Consider the following 20,810-nt stretch of genomic DNA (forward strand, 5'->3'; position numbering starts at 1 on the left):
CACACACACACACACACACACACACACACACACACACACACACACACTGTGTTTGTCTCTCTTTTTGTGTCTTTGTCTTTCTCTGTCTCTGCCTGTCTTTCCTCATTCTCTGTTTATCTCTCTGTGTCCCTGTCTCTCTTTCTCTCTGCCTCTCTTTCTTGTCTATTCTCTCTCCTCTCTCTCGCTGACTGAACCATACTTTTCCACACCAGAAAATTAAGTACCATGTATGAGACACTGAAGATTGTTTGACAATATGCATGTTCATCTGATGTGCTACAAAGTCAAGGTTTTTACAAAAATTTAAACTTCAGGAAAGAAAACAAGGTGACAAAATAAGGTAATGATTGCTGTTAATTTTACCATAAGCGTGTGTGTGTGTATGTATGTATTTATTTTTGAGGCAGATTTTTGCCATGTAACCCGAACTGGCCCTGAACTCATGATCCTCTTGTTTTAGGCTCCCTATTCTGGGCTTACAAACATTCATCACCATGCCTTTTAATATATTTTTATTCAGAAAAAAGTCTACCAGTACTATGAGTGGATGCCAAACATTTAGATCACAAAATTGTGCACATGATGTTTGGTGAGAGATATGATCAAATTTGTCATAGTTTTGGAATGGTGGTACATACTGACTGGCAGAATTAACTTCAGTTTTGGTTTCTTGATGTAGCACATACTATGAACTCATCTATGTAAACTTTCCTAGGAATTTTTGGAACAGAAAATGGAAATAGTAATTTTTATTATATTTCTAGACAAGAGAATTTGTTTTAACTTTTCATTATAGCAATTGAACTGTGTAATATTATTTATTTTATTTTGGAAACTGATAGACTTAAAATTGACATCACGGGCATTTCCACACCCATTGTGTATAGCCTTGCCCAGAAACGAAGACACATTTTAACAGACTTTAGCCGTCAGTGAAATTGAGAATACTTTGGAGAGAAACGTTTTGAAAGGAAGTAGCTTCTTTTTTTTTAATTTTAATCTTTTTTTTAAATTTTTTATTAATTACACTTTATTCATTTTGTATCCCCCATAAGCCCCACCCTCCTCCCCTGCCGATCCCACCCTCCCTCCCCTTTCTGCATGCATGCCCCTCCCCGAGTCCACTGATAGGGGAGGTTCTCCTCTTCTTTCTGATCTTAGTCTATCAGTTCTCATCAAAAGTGGCTGCATTGTCCTCTACTGTGTCCTGGTAAGGCTGCTCCCCCCTCAGGGGGAGGTGATCAATGAGCAGGCCAATCAGTTTATGTCAGAGGCAGTCCCTCTTCCCATTACTATGTAAACCACTTGGACACTGAACTGCCATGGGCTACACCTGTGCAGGGGTTCCAGGTCATCTCCACGAATAGTCCTTGGTTGGAGTATGATTTTCTGGGAAGTTCCCTGTGTTCAAATTATCTTGTTCTGTTGCTCTCCTTGTGGAGTTCCCGTCCCCTCCAGCTCTTACTATTTCCCACTTCTTACATAAAATTCCATTCACTCTGCCCATCAGTTGGCCATCAGGCTCAGCATCTGCTTTGACAGTCTATACTGCAGAAGCTTCTTAACAACTATAATTTTAAGCTAGAGTCACATAGGAGATTGTTTTACTCACATAGAAGAAGTTGTTATAAGTTAATTAGGTAGAAAAAAAACTCTAAAACATAATAAGGTTATAAGTTAGATTCAGTCACTATGTAACTAGCTGTTACCTTTGCTGGTGGCCCTCATAAACCAATTAAGTTGCCTAGATGTCAGCGCTTCGGCCTGTTGTTCTGGAGTTCTTTAGTAAGTAAACCCTTTAGCATGCAAGTTTTACCCCTGGAGAAAAAGATAGAAAGTTCCTATATTAAATTAACTTATTAATAATATTTTTCATCTATAGGAAATAAGTTCTGATTCTTCATGTTTGATGTTCTCACTGGTGGGTCCTCTTACACTTTATCACAGAGAGTAGCTGTTTGTAATGTCCTGTTCCACATGTCTTTGAAGAGTGCGATGTTGAGCCTTTCATTGTATTGGCTCATCAGGGTGGATTTAGACATGAATTGGAAAGAAAAATGAAACCATTATGCATCACAGAAATGTTTATATGAACATATTTAAAAATCTCTCTATACATAGTCTTTTAGAATGTTTCTCAGCCTATATATACTAATACTGACCAGTCAACAAAACTTATACTTGCTAATAAATACTTTAAAATTTTAACTTGAATTGGTCATACATACACACACACACACACACACACACACACACACACACACACACAAGAATTTATTCAGCTTATGGTGGCATACAACATTCTGAAGCCTGAGGCAAGGGGATCATGAGTTCAAGGCTAGTGCTGGCATGATGACATATGCCTATAATCCTAGTACTTGGGAAGTGAGACCAGGAGAATCAGAAGTTTAAGGTTAGCCTTGGCTATATTGCAAATTCAAGGTCACCCTGGACTCTATCTCATAAAGATAATAAAATTGTGCCATACCCCAGCACGCACACACACACACACACACACACACGCACACACACACTTCTTAATCCTCATTATGTATAATATATTCACTCTATTTTCTATTATTATATTCTATTTTATTGAAAACTGTTCCTGGAGACACATTCAACTGATAACTAATTTCAAATCCTCTAATGGGTTGCAAATCAAGATTTTAACACACTAACCCAAACAATCATATGAACTGTGATTAAATGGCCCTGTGAGTATATTTATAGCAAATGAAAAATAGTCTATGAAGCACATTGCGCCAACTGAATGTGAGCTGGTTATTGTCTCTTAATTCTGTGAGGGTGTAAGTATAAATTAATATTTAAAGTATTTTAAGAGGCTTATAGTTAAACATCTAAGGAAATATATTTCTAAGAAGAGAAATCAGTGCTGTCACTTTACTTCAATTCATGGAATTTAAACATTCCACGAATGCTGTAGTTCCTCATATCACAGGGCTAATAATTTCCGACTTCTAGGACCCAGTGTTTGCAAGGAGAAAAGTACTGAGCCAGTTGTGTCAACCCTTGTCACGGACCAATTAGATGGCTTCAATCAGAAATGGCTCCTGTTAGTCTCTAAATGGAGAACTGGTGATTCTGTGTGTCTTACTTTGAAGCCACTAGGCAGCCAGACTCACAGCTAGAAGTCACGTTGGACATGACAGTTGCGGAAATAGAGCTAGCGGGGGCACTCTGGTATGACCAGGGGCTGGAAATATGGATCCCTGCTCTCCTCTCTATATGGAGCACAAGAGGGAAAATGATGTGATGTTTTTGCTTTTGCTTTTGCTTTTACCTTTTTTATTTTTTGAAATGTATTTGGAGCATGTTACATTGCGTGTGAGCCTGTAATCTCAGCACCTGGGAAGCTAAACCAGAAGATTGTGAATTTCAGGTCAACGTGGGCAACAGAGTTAAGACTCTGCCTGGAAGAAGGAAGAATGAAAGGAGAAAGGTGGGATGGAAGGAAGTAGGGAGAGAAAAAGAAAATTTTAAGGTTAGGAATTCTTCATAGGTTTTGAAATCTAAAACCAGTCGTAAACTCTGTCCCTCAGCCCCTGCTTCCTGTTCACAGCTCAGGCTGCTGGAAGCACTTCCTGGTGTTTTCCAGATGTTGTGCCTGCTACTATGGGTAGCAGGCTCTAAAAGCACCTCCAGACTCCAACCATTCTAGAGTTACTTTCTACTTGTTTGTGGCTCCTGCAGAGTGAGAAAGAGGGAACCATAATCTTTGCCCTTTGGACATGATTTTTTTTTCTATTTACATTGCTAGAGTGTAGGAATAATGGGTATTCTCCTTGCCAGAGAGCCCAAGACCCTGTAATACCTACCATTTGTTAAATGCTTCTGCCTAGGGGGTGCTGGGTAGGGGCGGGGAGGGAGGCAAGAGAGAGCAGGGAGAGATGCCCCCAATGGTTCAGTGAAGTGGTCCATTTCCATATTGTCCACATTTAACAAATACAGCTCTCCACCACACAATTGCTAGGTCTACATCAACATTACTCCAAAATTCTGACTTTTCTCATTTCATCGGCATTTAACTTACTTCTTCAGTTACCTTTCTTTTTCACTAGTGTTAAAAAATGGATCAGACAGTGCAACATCGCCACATTCCCCCTCACCCCTCCTCCCTCCCCTGCTCTTAACCTCTTGCATCAGTGTAGTGCAGTTTTCACAAAGGAGGAAGCTATTAACAGCAGGAGTTCCCTCTGCATTACAAAGTTCTATAGTTCTGGACAGGTGCATGCCTATGGGTATTTTCCCTCGGTCTTTGCCACTGCATGTCTACACGCATCCGTCATTAGTGTCTCCCACAGACTATGCTACAGTGTTGCTACCTTATAAATCCCAGGCAAGCTTCCTTATCCCCTTCACCTTCCTTACCCCTGCAGTCCCTGCTTTTCCTACTTTCCACAAATTTGCCTTTCCCCGCACATCACGTAGTTGGAATTACGCAGCCTCTAGCCTTTTCAGGTTGGCTTCTTCCAGTCAGTACTATGTGTTCCTTCCTCCATATCTTCCCATGGTTTGGGATAATTTCTTTTCATTGCTGAAGAATATTCCACTAGATGATGCAGCAGTTTTTTTTGGGGGGGGGGCATCTTACTTGCTTGCAATTTTAGCAGTTATGCTGCAAATATCTGCATGCATGTTTCCATATGAGCTAAAGTTTCAAGTTCACGTGGGAAACTAAAAAAAGGTACAAATGTGAGACGATATGTGATAAGCCTATGTGCAGCTATGTAAGGACCTGCGAGACTGCCTCCGAGCAGCTGTGTGGAGTTGCATATTGCCTCATCCACATTAACTCTCGGTGTTAGCGGCATTTGGAGTTTAGCTGTTCTAAGTGATTTACAGTAGTACCTCACGGGGGGGGGGGGACCAGGCCATAGTGGGGGAAGAGAGAGGTAGGGGGGACTGGGAAGAGATGAGGGATACAAGGTGAGTAAATTGGAATCAATAAGGAGAAGAAAGAAAAAAATTTTAAAAATAAATTTTCAATCCTCAATGACATGTGATGTCGGATATCTTCTCATATGCAAGCACCTTCTTTGAGAAGGTATTTAACTCAGATCTTTTACCCAATTTTAATAATTCTTGGCTTACAGTTCTTACTACACATTATATAAATATAACATAATTATAAAACAACCTATAGTATTCTATAGGGTTACATACAATACTATATGACATTGGTATACATGATTACTTTTTAATTTTTGAATTCTAAGAATTACTTGCACATTTTATGTTTCAAATTAAATGTGCTAGAATGCTCAAATCATGGAACTCACCTAGGCCATTCAGTGTTCTCTGATTCTACTCATTAAGTATCTTCCTTGGCTCACAGCACAGCCATTTGGACTGCTTACTTGTAAATATATCAGCAGATTCCTCCCTCTACCTTCCTCTCCCCCCCCCGTCTCTGTCTCTCTATTTCTGTCTCTGTTTCTGTCTCTCTCTGGTTTTTCAAAACAGGATATATCTTTGTAGCCTTGGCTGTCTTGGATCTCCCTTCATAGACCAGGCTGGCCTCGAACTCACAGAGATACAGGAGCCTCTGCCTCCTGAGTGCTGGGATTAAAGTAGTGCACCACCACTGCTGGGCTCAATGTCACATTCTCTAGAAGCCCACTTTCATTCCTTCTAAGCTCTGGTCTCTCCTCTACAATCTCAGCACTAATTGAGATTAATTTTGCTTTTTCAAGCTGCCTTGTTTGTCGTTATGTGAATGATAATTTGAAAGAATATCATTTCAAAGTTTTGGCTTGACCCAATATTCAACACTGTATTCTTTAGATTACTACCACCAGTCTTAAACCTAGCAGGCTTGCACATATATTTTTTCTTTTAATTATATGTTTATTATTTAAAACAATTTTAAATCTAAATATAGTTTGATCATATTTCTCTCTAAGTACTTTCAGATCCTCTGCCCCTCTCTGCCTACCAAACTTTAGGTTCTTTCTCAAAACAAAACAAAACAAAAAACACAAAAAACCTCTAAAGCCAAGAAAACAAGATAAAACCACACCCAAATGAAAACAAAACCAAAAAAAAAAAAAAATACCCACCAAACTGTCACCAAATAAAAGTGCGCGCACGCATGCGCGCGCACACGCACACACACACACACACACACACCTATGGAGCTTGTATAATGAGCAACTATGTTAGGCCTGTTCTGGAGTATGTGATATATACAGTGTCACTATTGGAGAAAACTGATTCTCCCTCTTCCAGCAGGTATAAAAGACAGTTCTGTTGTTAACCTTTAACCTAGTAGCTAGGTTTTCATTCACTTATTCATTTATTCAAAAATGATAACAAAAAGCTAACAAGATGAAACAAAAACTGTCACATTGAAGTTGGAGAAGACAAACCATCAGAAGGAAAAGACCCCTGAGAAACAGCCTGTAGACTATTACTGTAGGAAAGCTTTGAATTCAGAGAGAGAAAGGGCAGAAGAAGAAAATCAGGACAGAGTGTCATTCATACTGAGAGCTTCCGGAAAGATTTTGGCTCTAAAGCTGAACATGATGGCACACATCTGTAATGCCAGCATTTGGGAGGCTGATATTGAGAGATCTTGAGATCAGGGCCACCCTGGGCTACATAGGAGATCCTGACTGAAAAAGAAAAGATAGATAGAGGGAGAGAGGGAGGAAGGAATGTAAGGAGAGAGAAGGGGAGGGTAGAGAAAGAAAAGAAAAGAGGGAAGAGAGGGAAATAGAGAGGAAGTAAGGGGAAACAGTAAAGGGAAGTGAGGGGAGAAGAAGGATAAAGTTTCAGACTTTCAATAGCTTTCCAATCCATCCTTACTTTTTAAAAACTATATTATAAATCTCATATATTATTATACTTTTATATATTAGTGACATATCAAAGCGTTGATTTTATCCCACAGTACATATATGTATTACTATAATTGCTGTATTACCTCTAGTCTAGTAGTTTGCAGTAATATCACAGCAATATATAATTAAATTATGTGAATGAAAGTATTCAGGTAATTAGGTAACTTGGCAAACCTCAGCATTAATCTGCATAGAGTAAGAGTCAAGGTGAATCTGTATTTTCATGCAAATGCATCTGCCATCTGCCAAGAGAGGCTTATCTTCAGACATATTTGAGCAGCAGTCATTAATAGAGGTCAAAGCATGTGGTTTTGTTAGTAAAAAATTATTTTCTTAAAATTTTTGAAAATAAAAATCAAATGCTTTAGAAGTCTCCTCATAAAACAGAAAATTCTCCATCCTGTCTGTTCTGTGATATCTACCTTTGTGATGAAAACACCTTTAGCCACTTTTGTTTTTTATCCACATGGTAGTTATACCTCATCTCTAAATCCAAGCCTTAAAAATATATTATTAGTTTCTTGCTATGATGTACACAGAATGACTGCATATTTCATCAAGAATAAAAACACATTTTCCAGCTAGTATTAATTACTTATCTGGCATCCTTTTAACCAGAGAAAGGACAGGACAAAAATTATTTGCAAACTTATTATTGCAAGAAGTCAGAGTTAGCTCAATAAATTATACACAAACTCTTGGGCCCTCAAATAACAAAACCTGGTCAGGTTTGATATGTTTTCCATGTGTGACTCAAGTTTCTGGAAATGCACTAAAAAGCCAGAAAGATGAAATGTCTGTGTTTTCTTAGTCATTTCTTGCATAGTTGGAAAGTTCAATGCGATAATTTAACAACTTTTATTTTCTTCAGCATTCTGCTTTGTAGACATAACAAAGCTATGAAAGAAATCTGATTGTAAAGTGACCCTCAGAAAAGGAAACATACCAATGGAAACAGACTCGTCTGGTTGGTTACAAATACTTGAGGGACCCGTGTGTGCCAGGTTGCTGACGGTTCGTTTGCTTTCTCTGTTCCCTGCAGCATGGATGACATATTGGTCGGGGCACCTCTCTTTATGGAGCGTGAATTTGAAAGTAACCCCAGAGAAGTAGGACAGGTCTACCTGTACCTTCAAGTGAGCGCCCTCCTCTTCCAAGACCCGCAGGTTCTCACTGGCACTGAGACTTTTGGGAGATTCGGTAGCTCTGTGGCCCACCTGGGAGACCTGAACCAAGATGGATACAATGGTAATTCAGGGCAATCTGTGGGCTTGCTTGCACTTTAGTGCCATGCTACTGCTGCAAAAGGGAAGTCGTGGCCACTTCAAAGATTCTTAATGATGGCGCCCACTTATGACTGTTGACTCTTAATCAATTCTGAAAAATCTCAAGACAAATTTAAGTTTGTATGTCTTGGTTAATTAAGACATTGCACAGAAATTTTCTCATGTGTGATTTCTCAATGGTGACTTGAGAGTGATAGAAATTTGCATACGAATAGAGTGGAGATAAACACATGTTGCTGTGTGAGCAAGCATATAATTGTTTTCTGATAAACTACAATAGTTTATGGGTGTTTTACTGGCTCATTCTTGGTCAGTAAATGTCATTTTAAAGGCCCTTTTCACGTTTGCAATATAATAGTGGTAAAGCCTTATTTTGGGCATGTGATTCTTAAGAAATCCATATATGTTCATGTCAAACTTTGCATACGCTTCAGGATATGTAAGTAAAGAACGAAAGTGCTATGTGTTTGTCATTCAAAGAGGATGTGATAAGAGGAACTTCTTGGATTTAACCAGGATGGGAGGATTCCCACCAAAGGGATATTCACACCCACTAGTATCAAGGGTTTCACATTCAGAATTTCTTCAAAAAAAAAATCTCAGCAACAGGTAATTGCTAGAGTCCTATGGGTCAGGAATACAGGTCAGTAGGAGAGCACTTGCCTAGCATGTGGGAGGCTCAAGCCTCAGAACAGAAGAGGAAAACAAAGTGCCTGTTAGATACTATGTTCTGGGAGGATGAAAAAGACTCTTCCCCTTATAGTAACAGACCTTGTCGCTTTCTAAAGCGACTATCCCAGGAAGTATGTGATACAAAATTATGTGATCTAATTGTCTTTCCCCTTAAACCAATTCTGATGTTCTTAAGAGCTAAGAAAAGAATATCTTAGTCTCTGGACCTTGGTGTTCTAGAGTACAAAACAAGCAAAATACTGCCCACCTGGGCTTAAACTTAGTGACAGCTGGGAAGTCACGGATTTAGGGGAGGGCAGAAAGTGTTTCTTCCCACCAAGAACATGATGCTGTCTTTATTTTCTGCCACAGTCAGAGTTGCTAGATCACTTATCTTGGGCAGATCTTCTTATTATAATTCTCAAAGAAAATTGAGTCCTGATTCATTCAGAGTTGTCCACATAGAAACACACAATGAGACATTTTGCCAACAGATGAGACTCGCCCTCAGTTTGTAAATGCGTATGTTGCCATTGGTAACTTCTTTTCAAACGACAAAAGTTTATATATAGCAACCAGAACAACCCTGATAACTCATATGGCAAGCAATGTATTTGGGTGAGAGTTGGGTAATATGGCTCTCCTTGGGTTTCCTAGAACCCTTGATTATAAAATAGGCTCTTTCTAGCTCACTAGATTAGGTAACTGTTGAATAAAACAATCCATAGGGATGGAGCTTTTGATTTTTTTTTTGAAAGAAGAAACTCCTACAACAGTATGTGGCCTGGTCCAGCAGCCTCATGACTATGCCTCACAATCATTGATGACCATCATGTAGATGGTCCCTTGCCTCCTCTGCTTTTCAAATGGGCTACCCTCCTTCTTCCTCCAGGTCTTTATAAGGTGGCTCCTTCTCCTGAAAGGGGAGGAAGGGCTCTTCCTTTTAATTGTCACATGCTTGGTTTCTTAGTGACCTCAGTGTGAGCCACAGTGGCCCCTTAGTTGACAATGCTAGCTCTCTTCACTGTGCCAGTGTTTAAAAAATTTAACATTTTCTCAATTGTATCTCTCTTCAGAGTGCCCGTTACCTTCCCATAAAACACAAACTTTCTAAACACGGGTCTTTGGGGTCTCACTGGCATTGCGCCGACTGCAAGCAGATCCTTGCACCCTCTCGGCAGACACCTATGCCGACATAAGGCCACGGGACTTCTCCGTTGTCACAGTACTCCCGAAACCTCTGGAAAATATAACAAGCCATTTGTGCTTCGTGGCATCGCTTTTGGGTTACACTTAATTTTTTTCTGAAATAATTTTTTCTCCAAATCTGATTCTGTGTCTGTAGACATTGCCATCGGCGCGCCCTTTGCGGGCAAGGATCAAAGAGGCGAAGTGCTCATTTACAACGGGGCTCCAGAAGGCTTACATGCCACGCCTTCCCAAGTTCTGCAAGGAATGTGGGGCTCCCAGGCCATCCCTTCCGGGTTTGGCTTTTCTCTAAGAGGAGACGCAGACATAGACAAGAATGATTACCCAGGTAAGGTTCTCTGTCTTTTCCCACATGAGTACTTTCTTCCTGGCAAGAGCCCATTCTCTGGCAAATACATTATGCGTAAGTATTTCTCTCCTAAAAGATGAAGGTCGAATTTAAGATGGCACGGGTTTTTTGGTATTACTCCAGAGTGACTTTCACAAATATTTAAGACAAAACAAACAGTTCCTTTATAGTCAAGAGACAATGTTAGAAGGGCAAGATGGCTTTAAAAGCCGCCTCTGACATAAAGCTTATCAACTGTGCAACCCAAGTTTTCACTGAAAGCCCAAAGGGACACGGCCTCCAAAGGGCATTCAGCTGGAGTCAGACACACGTCTCAAGCAATTTATTTTAACCTGTTATTCCCGTTTAAGCTCAGTGTTACTATTAATCAGTGCATAACCTAAATTTTTTTGTTCTAAGCTGTATGTGTTCAGAGCACATTTTCCAACCATATTCCTGGCCTTTTCAAAGTCAGTTGGTAAAATAGTTCATGATGGGAAGCATAAGCTCCTCTTGATTGAGCTTTTCATAATGGCAATCTATACAGCACAAACAGGTCATTCATAGTTTGCAGCTGTGACACAAAAATACGAGTTTGTCCTAAAGGACTAGTAATCAGAACGTTTCTCAGAAGCCTTAGACTTCCGGGTTTCATGGTTCATTGGTCACTTTTCTGTTAGTTTTTTAAGATTTTCATAAATCTTAAAAAACATTAATACTTGATGGACAACTTTATTTTCTAAAACCTGTCTCTTTCCACCATACTGTTCCATTTTTGGAAATCTCCCATCTATAGCCTGCTCTCTGGTTCGGGGAAGCAGTTCAGTAAGCTGACTGTGCAAATGTACATTGTGATTCCCGTTGTTTGGCCTTGTTTCTTCTCTGGAATCAAGCAAAACAAAAATAACAAAACATATTCTCGTAAATTTTCCAGAAAACTTCCACAGCATTGGCAGAGCTGGAATGATGGGCTGAGAGGATTTGGGTCATGCTATGTGCTAATGCTACTGTGGGAATGCAAAAAAAAAAAAAAAAAAAAAAAAAAGTGAAATGTGTTTGCTTAAGCTATACAGTACTGACCATAGTCAATAGTTTGATAGGGGCAAAAGTCTCCTGCATAACGTATCCTAGATTTGACTAATTAAAAACTCTGGATCCCTCATGTCCATGTCGTTACTATTCCAACTCTGTCAAGGTGATTAATGAAATCCAACTCTTGTGTTGCAGTTGCAGTTTATTTAGAAACTATGGCTGTTCATCATGTCTGTCATAAACATCCTTTCCCTACGGGTAGTAACACGGAACTTGATGGGCAGAATGGCTGTGCCTTCTACAGGGCAAGGGAGTAGAGGATGTGTCAGTCAAACAGCCAGTGCACCACTTCCTGTGAAGGCTGAACAAGGGCCAAATGAGGGTAAACACAAAACAACTTTCCCATCAGATTCCATTTCTTCCAAGCGAGCAGGCCAGGGAAGGAAGGGCAGGACAAGCAGAGAGCACCCATTTGTCTCTTCACAGGCTCCCAAAGTGCAGCCTTGGCTGGTCTTCGTGTCACCCATGGGATAAATTGTAGGGGGATGAGATTTGGGTCGGGGGTCTGAAACTTACCAGGTGTACCAGGTACTTTCTGATCCTGTTCATAAACGCTGAAGGGATGGCACCCTGGAACGTTAACTCGTCAACACCAGGAGGTGCTGAGGGATCTGGGTTTTGAACCCAGCACCCTCCTTTCCAAGCAAGCGGTGCTTCAGAGTCAGCAAGGGCAAGGCTGCCACAGCCAGGTGTCCAGTTTCCTCTTTTTATCTAAGCTCCCACATTTCCTTTCTCCTTACAAGGGTAAGCTAGGCAGCAGCTCCTTATTCCAGATCGTTCTCGTGTTGTTGTAACAGTGTAAGGTATGAACGTACCACAGACTGTGACCCAACAGGAAAACTGAGTGGGAAGGCTCATTGGAACATGTTTCATTTTTCAGGCACTGGTCTACAGCTGATAATGTTTACCAAGTTTCATTTAAAATAGACTACCACAGTTAAAAGTCAAAGTGTTTACTTTTTTTTAAATTTTAAATATTTATATTAAGGTGAAAGGACTATACCAAGTTGCCCCCTGACCTCTACGTGTGTGCTACCCCCCATACACATGCACACAGACACATACACACAGAGATACACACGGACACACACACACGAATAAATAGATAGATAGATAGATAGATAGATAGATAGATAGATAGATAGCTAAATAAATAAATAAATAAATTTTAAGTGAAAGCCATCTCAAGATAGCACAACGGCAGGAACACCCTAGGCCCTGGAATGTACTGCCAGCTCACCTCTCTTCACTCTCCACAGCTTCCTCCTCGTTCTCCTCTCTCCTCTGTCCTGTCTTCTTTTTTTTTTTTTTTGGAGGAAAATAATTTGAATTTATTGTTTATTTAAGTATATGTGTCTGTGTTAAGCATACAACATACAGGTGAAGGTTTCCATACAGGCCTGCCTGAAGAGAGCATAGGCTTTTATGTACCCAAAGGTAAAAGGTATTTTGATCTGTCTGACATGGTGTCTGAATACCAAACTACAGTCCTCTGAAAGAGCAGCAAACACTATTAATTGAATATTCCTTTTTCCAGCCAAATGAAATATTTTCATACATACACCGGTAGAAAGATAGACTGTCTTCTTTTCTCCTCTCCTCTCTACCATTCTGTCCTCTCCTTTACTTTCTTTCCCCATTTCTTTCTTGTCCCCTCCCCCATGGGCTCCTCTCCCTCCTCTCATTCTCTTAAGTTCCCCTTCTCTCCTCCCTTTACTTCCCCTCCCCCGTTTTTCTCCTCCCTTTTCCTCTCCATTCTCTCTCTTCTTTTGTATCTCACACTCCTCTCTCCCTCCTCTTACTCTCATATCTTCCCTCTTATCACCTGCTCTCTGACCCTTTCCTCTCCTCCATTTTCTTTGTTCCCCTTTGCCTCCAGACCAGATTCCTCTGTACACAGGACTAGTTAGCTGTTTCTGCTCCCAACTCCAGGGATGACATGTTTCACTTGAATCCATTGAAGTCTGCAATTCATTTGAGTCTAAAATCCTCTGGGAAGAACTTGGATTGACTCAGAGACAAAGGGTGATATTTTCCAAAATAGACAAGAGTTGACTTGTAGACAGCGCACGCATCCCAGGAAGCCTCCAGTATGGCAACCCTACCAGGCAATAAGTGGAAAATGACCCCAGAGAATAATAATGGCAACGAGAAAGGAGAAAAACAGTGCAAAGGAAAATGTTACTTGAAATGAAACCCTGATTTTAAATTTCTCAGCCTTGTTTTTATGTTGGTGGTTTTAGTCCAGAGGCTTAGAAGGAAGATAACTAAGGCACTGCATCCTGTCAAGCAGCACATGCTCTGCTCCGCTGTGGACTGCAGGCTGTGTTGGGGCCAGACAAGTTGCTGCCTTCCCAAACTTAAAACCACAGGCAATGCTGCTCCTCACTGTCTACAGAGGACTTCTGAGTTGACCTCCTGTGAAGGCCGATATCAGACAGCCACGCAGGGGAGGCAGGGAGGGAAACTACGCTGAGAACATGTGACCTCCTGGAACAGCGCAGAGGCGTCCAGAGTCACTGACAAACCACAGGGCAGGAGGCAGAGAGACAAGCTGGAGGTGGACCGAGTGGCTGGCCATCTTTGCATGTCCTCTACAGGGAGGGGGAAAGAACACACCTGTGTGTTGCACGCTAGCTTCGGTGTGGGAACTGGACACATGGAGCGCTGTATGACCTAGTTTAGTGGAGGATGAGCGTGACCTTGATCTTGGTTGTGATGGGATGGTCATAGGGACATAGATGAAGAGCGTCTTGGTAGGTGAGTAACTGTTGTATGCACAGGGTAAGGAGGGGTGGGTTTTTGAGCAGCTTCCAGTTCACAGACTCTGGCGACTAGCCATGTGGCAGAGCCATTCCAAGTTCATTCAGACAGGAGAAAGTGAGGAGCCACAGAGCTATGGTGGAGGTACTGATTTGTAAACACTGTGTGTCCGGGATAACTTGGCCTTCCAGTGACAGTGCGGAGTAGTGGTGGAGTACAGTTTGTTGGGAGCGTGGGGCTTATCCAGAGCTGCAGGACTAGAAGACGTGGGCACTGAGGCGGTGGCCATGTGAGGTGCCAGTTTGAGGGGCAATTCAGACACAGTAAGATTCCACATGTGTGAATTACCACATGGAGCCTCTGCTGAAGACTGAAGAACCTTCTTAGCCTGCTGACCTTCTATTGGTCAGTTCCACCAAATAAGGTGCTCAAGAAGTAGCTGGGTGTGGTGGCGCACACCTATAATCCCAGCACTCGGGGAGGCAGAGGTAGGCAGATCTCTGTGAGTTTGAGGCCAATCTGGTCTACAAAGTGAGTCCAGGACAGCCAAAGCTACAGAGAAACCTTGTCTCAAAAACAAAACAACAACAAAGATATTCAAGAGGTGACAGACAGCCTTCACATGGGACTGACATTTGATTTTTTGTATTTTGGCGCACTCTCTCTCTCTCTGTGTATTGTGGTATGGTGTGTGTGTGCATGTGTGTGTACACTCTAGGGTGCCCACATGTGAGTGGATGTGGAGGCCAGGGTAAGATGTCAGGCATTTTCTTTATCACTCTGCTTTATTGCTTTGAGACAGGGTCTCTTACTGCACCGAAGCGTGCTGCTTTCCCTAGGGGAGCGCTCTTAGGATTCACCTGTCCCCACTCCACAGTGCTGTGGTTAGCTGTGGTTTTAGGCATATACCCAGTCATGTCCAGCTTGTCTCCTCTTTTTCACACAGGTGTTGAGGAATTTGAACTATAGCCTCATGCTAGCAATGCCAGCACTTTTACCTACTGAGCCATCTCCTCAGCCCCTAAATCTTGACTTTCTTCAGGAATACCATGAAATGTAAAAATTTGCAAATTCATGAAATGCTTACATCTTAAAAATGTACCTTTTTTTTTGGACTAGAATAGAATATGCTCACAGAAATCTAAAATGTTGTTGAATAATACTCTTGTAAATTAAAAAAACATACATTTTATAAGAGAAATAGTGCTAGACCTTAGAAATTTATAATCATTTGGTTTTAATTATATGTGTTGCCAGAGAAAATGCCCAGGCTCTGTAGATTCATAAACAGGCACCTCTGATTCCCTGATTACTTCCAGAACATGAGCTGGTTCCAAAATCAAAACTGGTGCACATGATGCACGTCCAGGTTTTACCCCATCAAGGAGCCAGTGAGGGCAGGTTGACCTAGCAGGGAATTCCTCCGAGGCCAAAGGCACACTGAAATCATCACACAAAGGCACATTCTCTGTGTCTCCATTCCAAGCCAGTCAGAAACAAGACCCTCAAGCCTTTACTCCCTTAACCTACTTACCTGAAGAATGTATGAGGGGAAAAAAATGCAAAGACAAACAGATTTGAAATTCCAAGTTTCGACCAGACCTACTTTTTGAAGTTGCTACCAACTGGAAAACAACTAAAATTGGTGCTTACCAGTGGTGGTGGGCGCTGAAGTTACTGACTGGGTTACAATGGTGTATTTTCTGGTTATTGCAATGAACACTGCCCCTCGCTGTAATGCCAATAGGATAAGCAGAATAACACTGTGGGCATCGGTTGGCCTTGCTGCCCGCAAACAGCCTTTCTGGGTAGCCTGTCATTAAAGCCCACTATAACAGTGGCAAGGCACACTCGCATGTGTCAATTCGTAAACAGCAGCAGGAACTCTAATGTTCTTAATACAACCTGGATGCTCTCTACAGAGAGAAAGAGAGAAGGCCGAGTGTCATATGCTCTAACTCAGCAAGTTTGGGTAGTAAGACTGGATGACGCTATATTATTTCTTGGGGGGAAAAAAATCAAACCAGTATTATCCCGGTAAAGTTAGCAGGGCACACGTGAACAGGCATAGGAATTCAGACCTCTCCGGTTCAGATTCCCACTGACTGGCTTGACACTCAAGGGGCCACTCAACTTCCACGAGCTTCTGCTTCCCGGCAGGGCTTGCAGTGTTGCATGTGTTCGCACTTTTAACTTGAGAAAAGACTCTCACAAAAGACTGTGCATATCAAGATGGGAATCGAGTCTGATTGTTGTGGACGGAGTCAAAAGCACTTTGTCACAATAGTTTTAGGTGTCAGAGGACTCCGAAAAATTGCATTCTACTGGGTTGGAGACAGACTGCCCAGGTTGCAGACTTGACTCTTCTAATTGCCAGCTGTGTGTAAGGGTGAGAAAATGTCTTAACTTTCGTTTCCTCACCTACAAACTTAGACAAGACTTGTGTGGATGTAAAATTAAATGGTGGAGGAGGCGGTGGGTGGGTCAGTGGCCAGGAGAACTCGCTGTGTAAGTATGAGGACCTGAGTTCAAATCTCCCAGATAAAAGCTGGGAGTGTCCACTTGTATACATGCAGCGCTAGGGCTCTAGGGGTAAAAACAGAATGCTAAGGGCTTTCCAGCCCCCAGCCAGCTCTAGCTTCAGTGAGACCGCGTCTCAAGAAAGTAGATTAGAGTTTCATAGAGCATGACGCCCGCTCTCCTTGTCTGCTCGAGGAGCATGCACACCTACTGATGTGCGTGCGCATATAACACGTAAGTTGGCCAAGTCGTGTGTTACAACTTGACGTCACATGAAATTAAAGTGAGATTATATAATCACATAAGGAGTGGCAGCTCTCCACTTCACTTTTAAAACCATGTACTTTGGAAGTCCACTTTTTCCTTTGGATGCTAAGGCACACTCCTTTGCTTGAATAAACAGACTTCTCTAGATTGGCCTATAGGGATATGTCTGCCTCTTTCACCCAGAAATAGGAATATAAGTCCGGTTATCACTACTGTGAATCCCCCTGGCTAGTAATCCCCCAGAAGAAATTTCCTCTCTACCCTGTGGATTGCTATCCCCTGTGAGGATACAAGCCACCCCTCACCCTACCTCAGTGCCACACGTGGATGGAAGATGAGGTAGCAGGGACTTCTCTCAGGGCTGTCTGTGATTTACTAGGTGGCAAAGATAAGCAATGCACTTATTTTTCTGTCCCTTAGCCATTTAAATATATAATTATATTCCAATTAGAGATGAACTCCTATGTGATGACAATGGAAACTGAGCAAAAGGAACTTCTAAATTCTGTAAATGAAAGATAGACTAAACATGGGGATGACAAGCTCCGAGGTAATACAAAGGAGTGGAAGAGAGTAAGGAAGAGGCGTGTGAATGACAACTCAAACATTGATGCAGAATAGTAGAGAAAAGTCTGTACCATGTGAAGAGAGATTTAGTTACAGAACTGTAGACATTCGTTTATAAAAATAACGTATGAATTTTTTTTCTCTCACATTTATGATATCCAAATTACATTTCTTAGATGTTTCTGTATGTAAAATGTGTTGTCACTGGCCCACACAGATAAATAGGAATCACAGATATTTTCAAAACCAAAATAGAGATTATTTAACTTTCTCTGTGGGTCCTCACTGGAAGCCAAGGGCTGGCCAGAGGATCTTGTGTACATTAATTGAGTGAAAACATGCCGGAGAAGAAACAGCTGTGATAGTTGGGAATCCTAAAATCCAATGATCTTGTCTAATCCTGTTAACCATGATTGCATAGCAACTGCAGCCTGCCAAACACATAGCCCCGGCATCAGAGGATAGAGGAAGGAAGGGCAGACTCAAATCTTACAAGCAATAAAAACTGGAGAAAACATGGGCTGAGAGCCAAGACTATCGTTGTCTTGTTCGGGCTCCTAATATATGGTGATTATATCATGAAGCCATTTCAGACAATTACACTCAATGAAATAAAACGACCCATCTGTTTTAGTGAATGCTGGGGGAGGGGAAGTAGAAAAGGGGGAAAGGAAGGAGTGAGAGAGGGAGAAGGAGTGAGAGAGAGTACACACAATGTAAGTGAGTTAGGCCAACCTTTACAGGAGGGAAAATAAAGGGGAGGTTTGAGCCAAAGGGAATGATGTATTTTTGTTAAACTTTAAGGACCTTGAACCCATTAATTTGAAGTTTAGTTGAACTGCATTAAAATCTTGTAGTGAAAGTTCATGCACACTTCTCGTGTTTCTAAACCATATGAACAAAGCAAATATGACATTCTTACTGAGGCATGTTACTCATAAATTCACTATGACATATTACAAGTTAGAATATTGATGTTCTTGTAAACATAGCCTATGAGTTTAAATGGAATTGAGTTAATTCCATGGAGCTCATTCTTGCTTCCGCATCAAGGCAGGAGAAATAGAGAGGTAAAAGGCCTCAGTTCTTAATCTGTGTTTCCCAGTGAAGTTTCGCAGCTCACCATCTCTGAGCCTCGCATTCAACATCCAGAAGTAAATCAGGTGTGTGGGTTGCTACTCAAAAGGTCTGGACATCAGCATCTGTGGTGATAACCCAGGCCTAGACACACTGCCTCCCAGGTGCTTCCACAATACTGTGCAGGCCACTAAGGATCAGTCTTAAGGAAAATAAAAGTATTTTGTGAAATTATTTTTAAAATGGCTTCTCCTTATATACTTTAGGGAAAATTTTTAGATTCACAGAAAAGTTATGAAGATACTCACATCTCACGATGCTTTTACTCAGAGTCCCCTGTGAACAGCATCCTATATAACTGTAGTCCATTAGCCATCAGCTAATAAACAGATCTGTTAGAAATTCAATGTGGCATGTTTACTTTTAGTTCTTACATCCTTTTTTCCCCACTCCAGATCCAATTGAGGATCCTGCATTGAATTTTGTCAGCTTCTTCTTCTTCTCCTTCTCCTTTTCCTACTTCTCCTCCCTTCTCCTTTTCCTTCTCCTTCTCCTTTCTTCTTCTTCTTCTCCTCCTCCTCCTCCTTTCTTCTTCTTCTTCTCCTTCTCCTCCTTTCTTCTTCTTCTTCTCCTCCTCTTCTTTTCTTCTTCTTCTTCTTCTTCTTCTTCTACCTCTGACACTTTCTTGGTTTTTCATTTACTATCACAACCTGGCGTATTGGCTGGACGTTTTGAAGAACACTGAATTTAGCTTTGTCAGGAGTTTGTCTAGAATCAGACGGAGGCCGTTTATTTGATGAGAATAGCACCCAGCTGTGCTGTGTCTTCCCGGGTGGATCCTGCCAAGGGAGTGTGATGGCAGCTGTCTTCTTGCACCTGCTGTCCTTGCATAAGGGGCTGTCATAGGCTTCCCCACAGAAAGTCGCATGTTTTTGTCACAATGAGTATATTTTTAAAAAATAGACTATGGAAATACCTTGTTTCTTTCGTCTATGTTTTTTCACTAATCTAACCATCCATAAATGAGTCTTGCCTGAAGAATTATTATTGACAAGTTGTGATGTATCTAAATTCATTCTGTGTATAAATTTATTCTCTGTAATGCTAACATAGGAAAATATATGTAATCATTTATTTATATATGTTCATTCATTTATTTATTAGTACTAGTATGGAACCATAGACAGTTTCTTAATTTTTGTGTCATATTCCACTTCCATGTTCATTTATGTTGCTGGATTTGCCACAAATTGAGTGACTGGAAAAGCCTTCTTGTGGGTTTCACTGACTTTTTTATATTGCCCATCTTTCTATAAGTATTTCCATACCCTAAAACACCTCACGATACTCCAGAATCATCCTGTGTAATTTTTTTCTTCCTAGACCTTGCAAACAAACTTTCTTTAAAAAGCCATGGTTCTTTCCTTTCTTATTCTTTAAGACTTGTATTTGACAATCAAGATCTGGACACCAAGTGTTCACGTAGCTACTAGAATGCCAAAGACAAAACTTGTAACCTGCTGAATTAACTGAGATACCTCAACCCATAGCATCTTCCTACTATGATTCCTTCCCACGTATCCTGACTACTCCAAACCATCAATATTATCTGAAATCAACAAATTACATACTTTGTCACATAGCTAAACTTGGTGAGTTAGAATTTCTTTACTTTATTTGTTAATAACATGTACCCAGGCACTATCAACATTGCTTAGCTAATGTCTTGAACAGCCACTTATTTTCTCCATTTTTAAAAATGACAGAATAACATTGATAGAAGAATGATGGAAGAACATTGAGCATGCTTCAAGGAGTGCAATTATTTACTTATTCCACAAACACATACTAAGCGCCTTCCACAGGCCTACTGCTGTTCTAGGTGAAAAGGATACTGTACTGAATTAAACAAGTATTCAGCTCTTTGAGCCTGAGTTCCATCCTGCAGGTGACAATGGCTGGAATCTTAGCAAGTGACTGCACCCTGAAACCTCAGTTTTCTTATCAGTGAAACAGACATAACACCTAATACCAATTTCGGTAAAAGGAATGTTTTGAGTTAAGTTAGATAATATGCATATTTTATTAATATTCATCATAAATGAAATAGTGACACTATGTGGACATAATGTATGCCCTCCAGGAACACTGTATCACACAGAC

The 20,810-nt window shown here is 41.0% G+C and overlaps 1 protein-coding gene across 1 annotated transcript in view; it reads left to right on the forward strand.

Annotated features, from left to right (window-relative positions):
* Nucleotides 1–20,810, forward strand: part of Itga8 (integrin subunit alpha 8) — a 165,092-nt gene that overhangs the window by 59,442 nt on the left and 84,840 nt on the right. The window contains exons 12-13 of the mRNA XM_055593745.1: nt 7,909–8,114; nt 10,170–10,361. Of these exons, the coding sequence (XP_055449720.1) occupies nt 7,909–8,114; nt 10,170–10,361 (398 nt within the window). The remainder of the gene's footprint in view (nt 1–7,908; nt 8,115–10,169; nt 10,362–20,810) is intronic.

This window comes from Psammomys obesus, unplaced genomic scaffold, assembly GCF_907164565.1.
Source record: "Psammomys obesus unplaced genomic scaffold, mPsaObe1.curated_primary_1811, whole genome shotgun sequence".
NCBI classification, from domain to species: domain Eukaryota; kingdom Metazoa; phylum Chordata; class Mammalia; order Rodentia; family Muridae; genus Psammomys; species Psammomys obesus.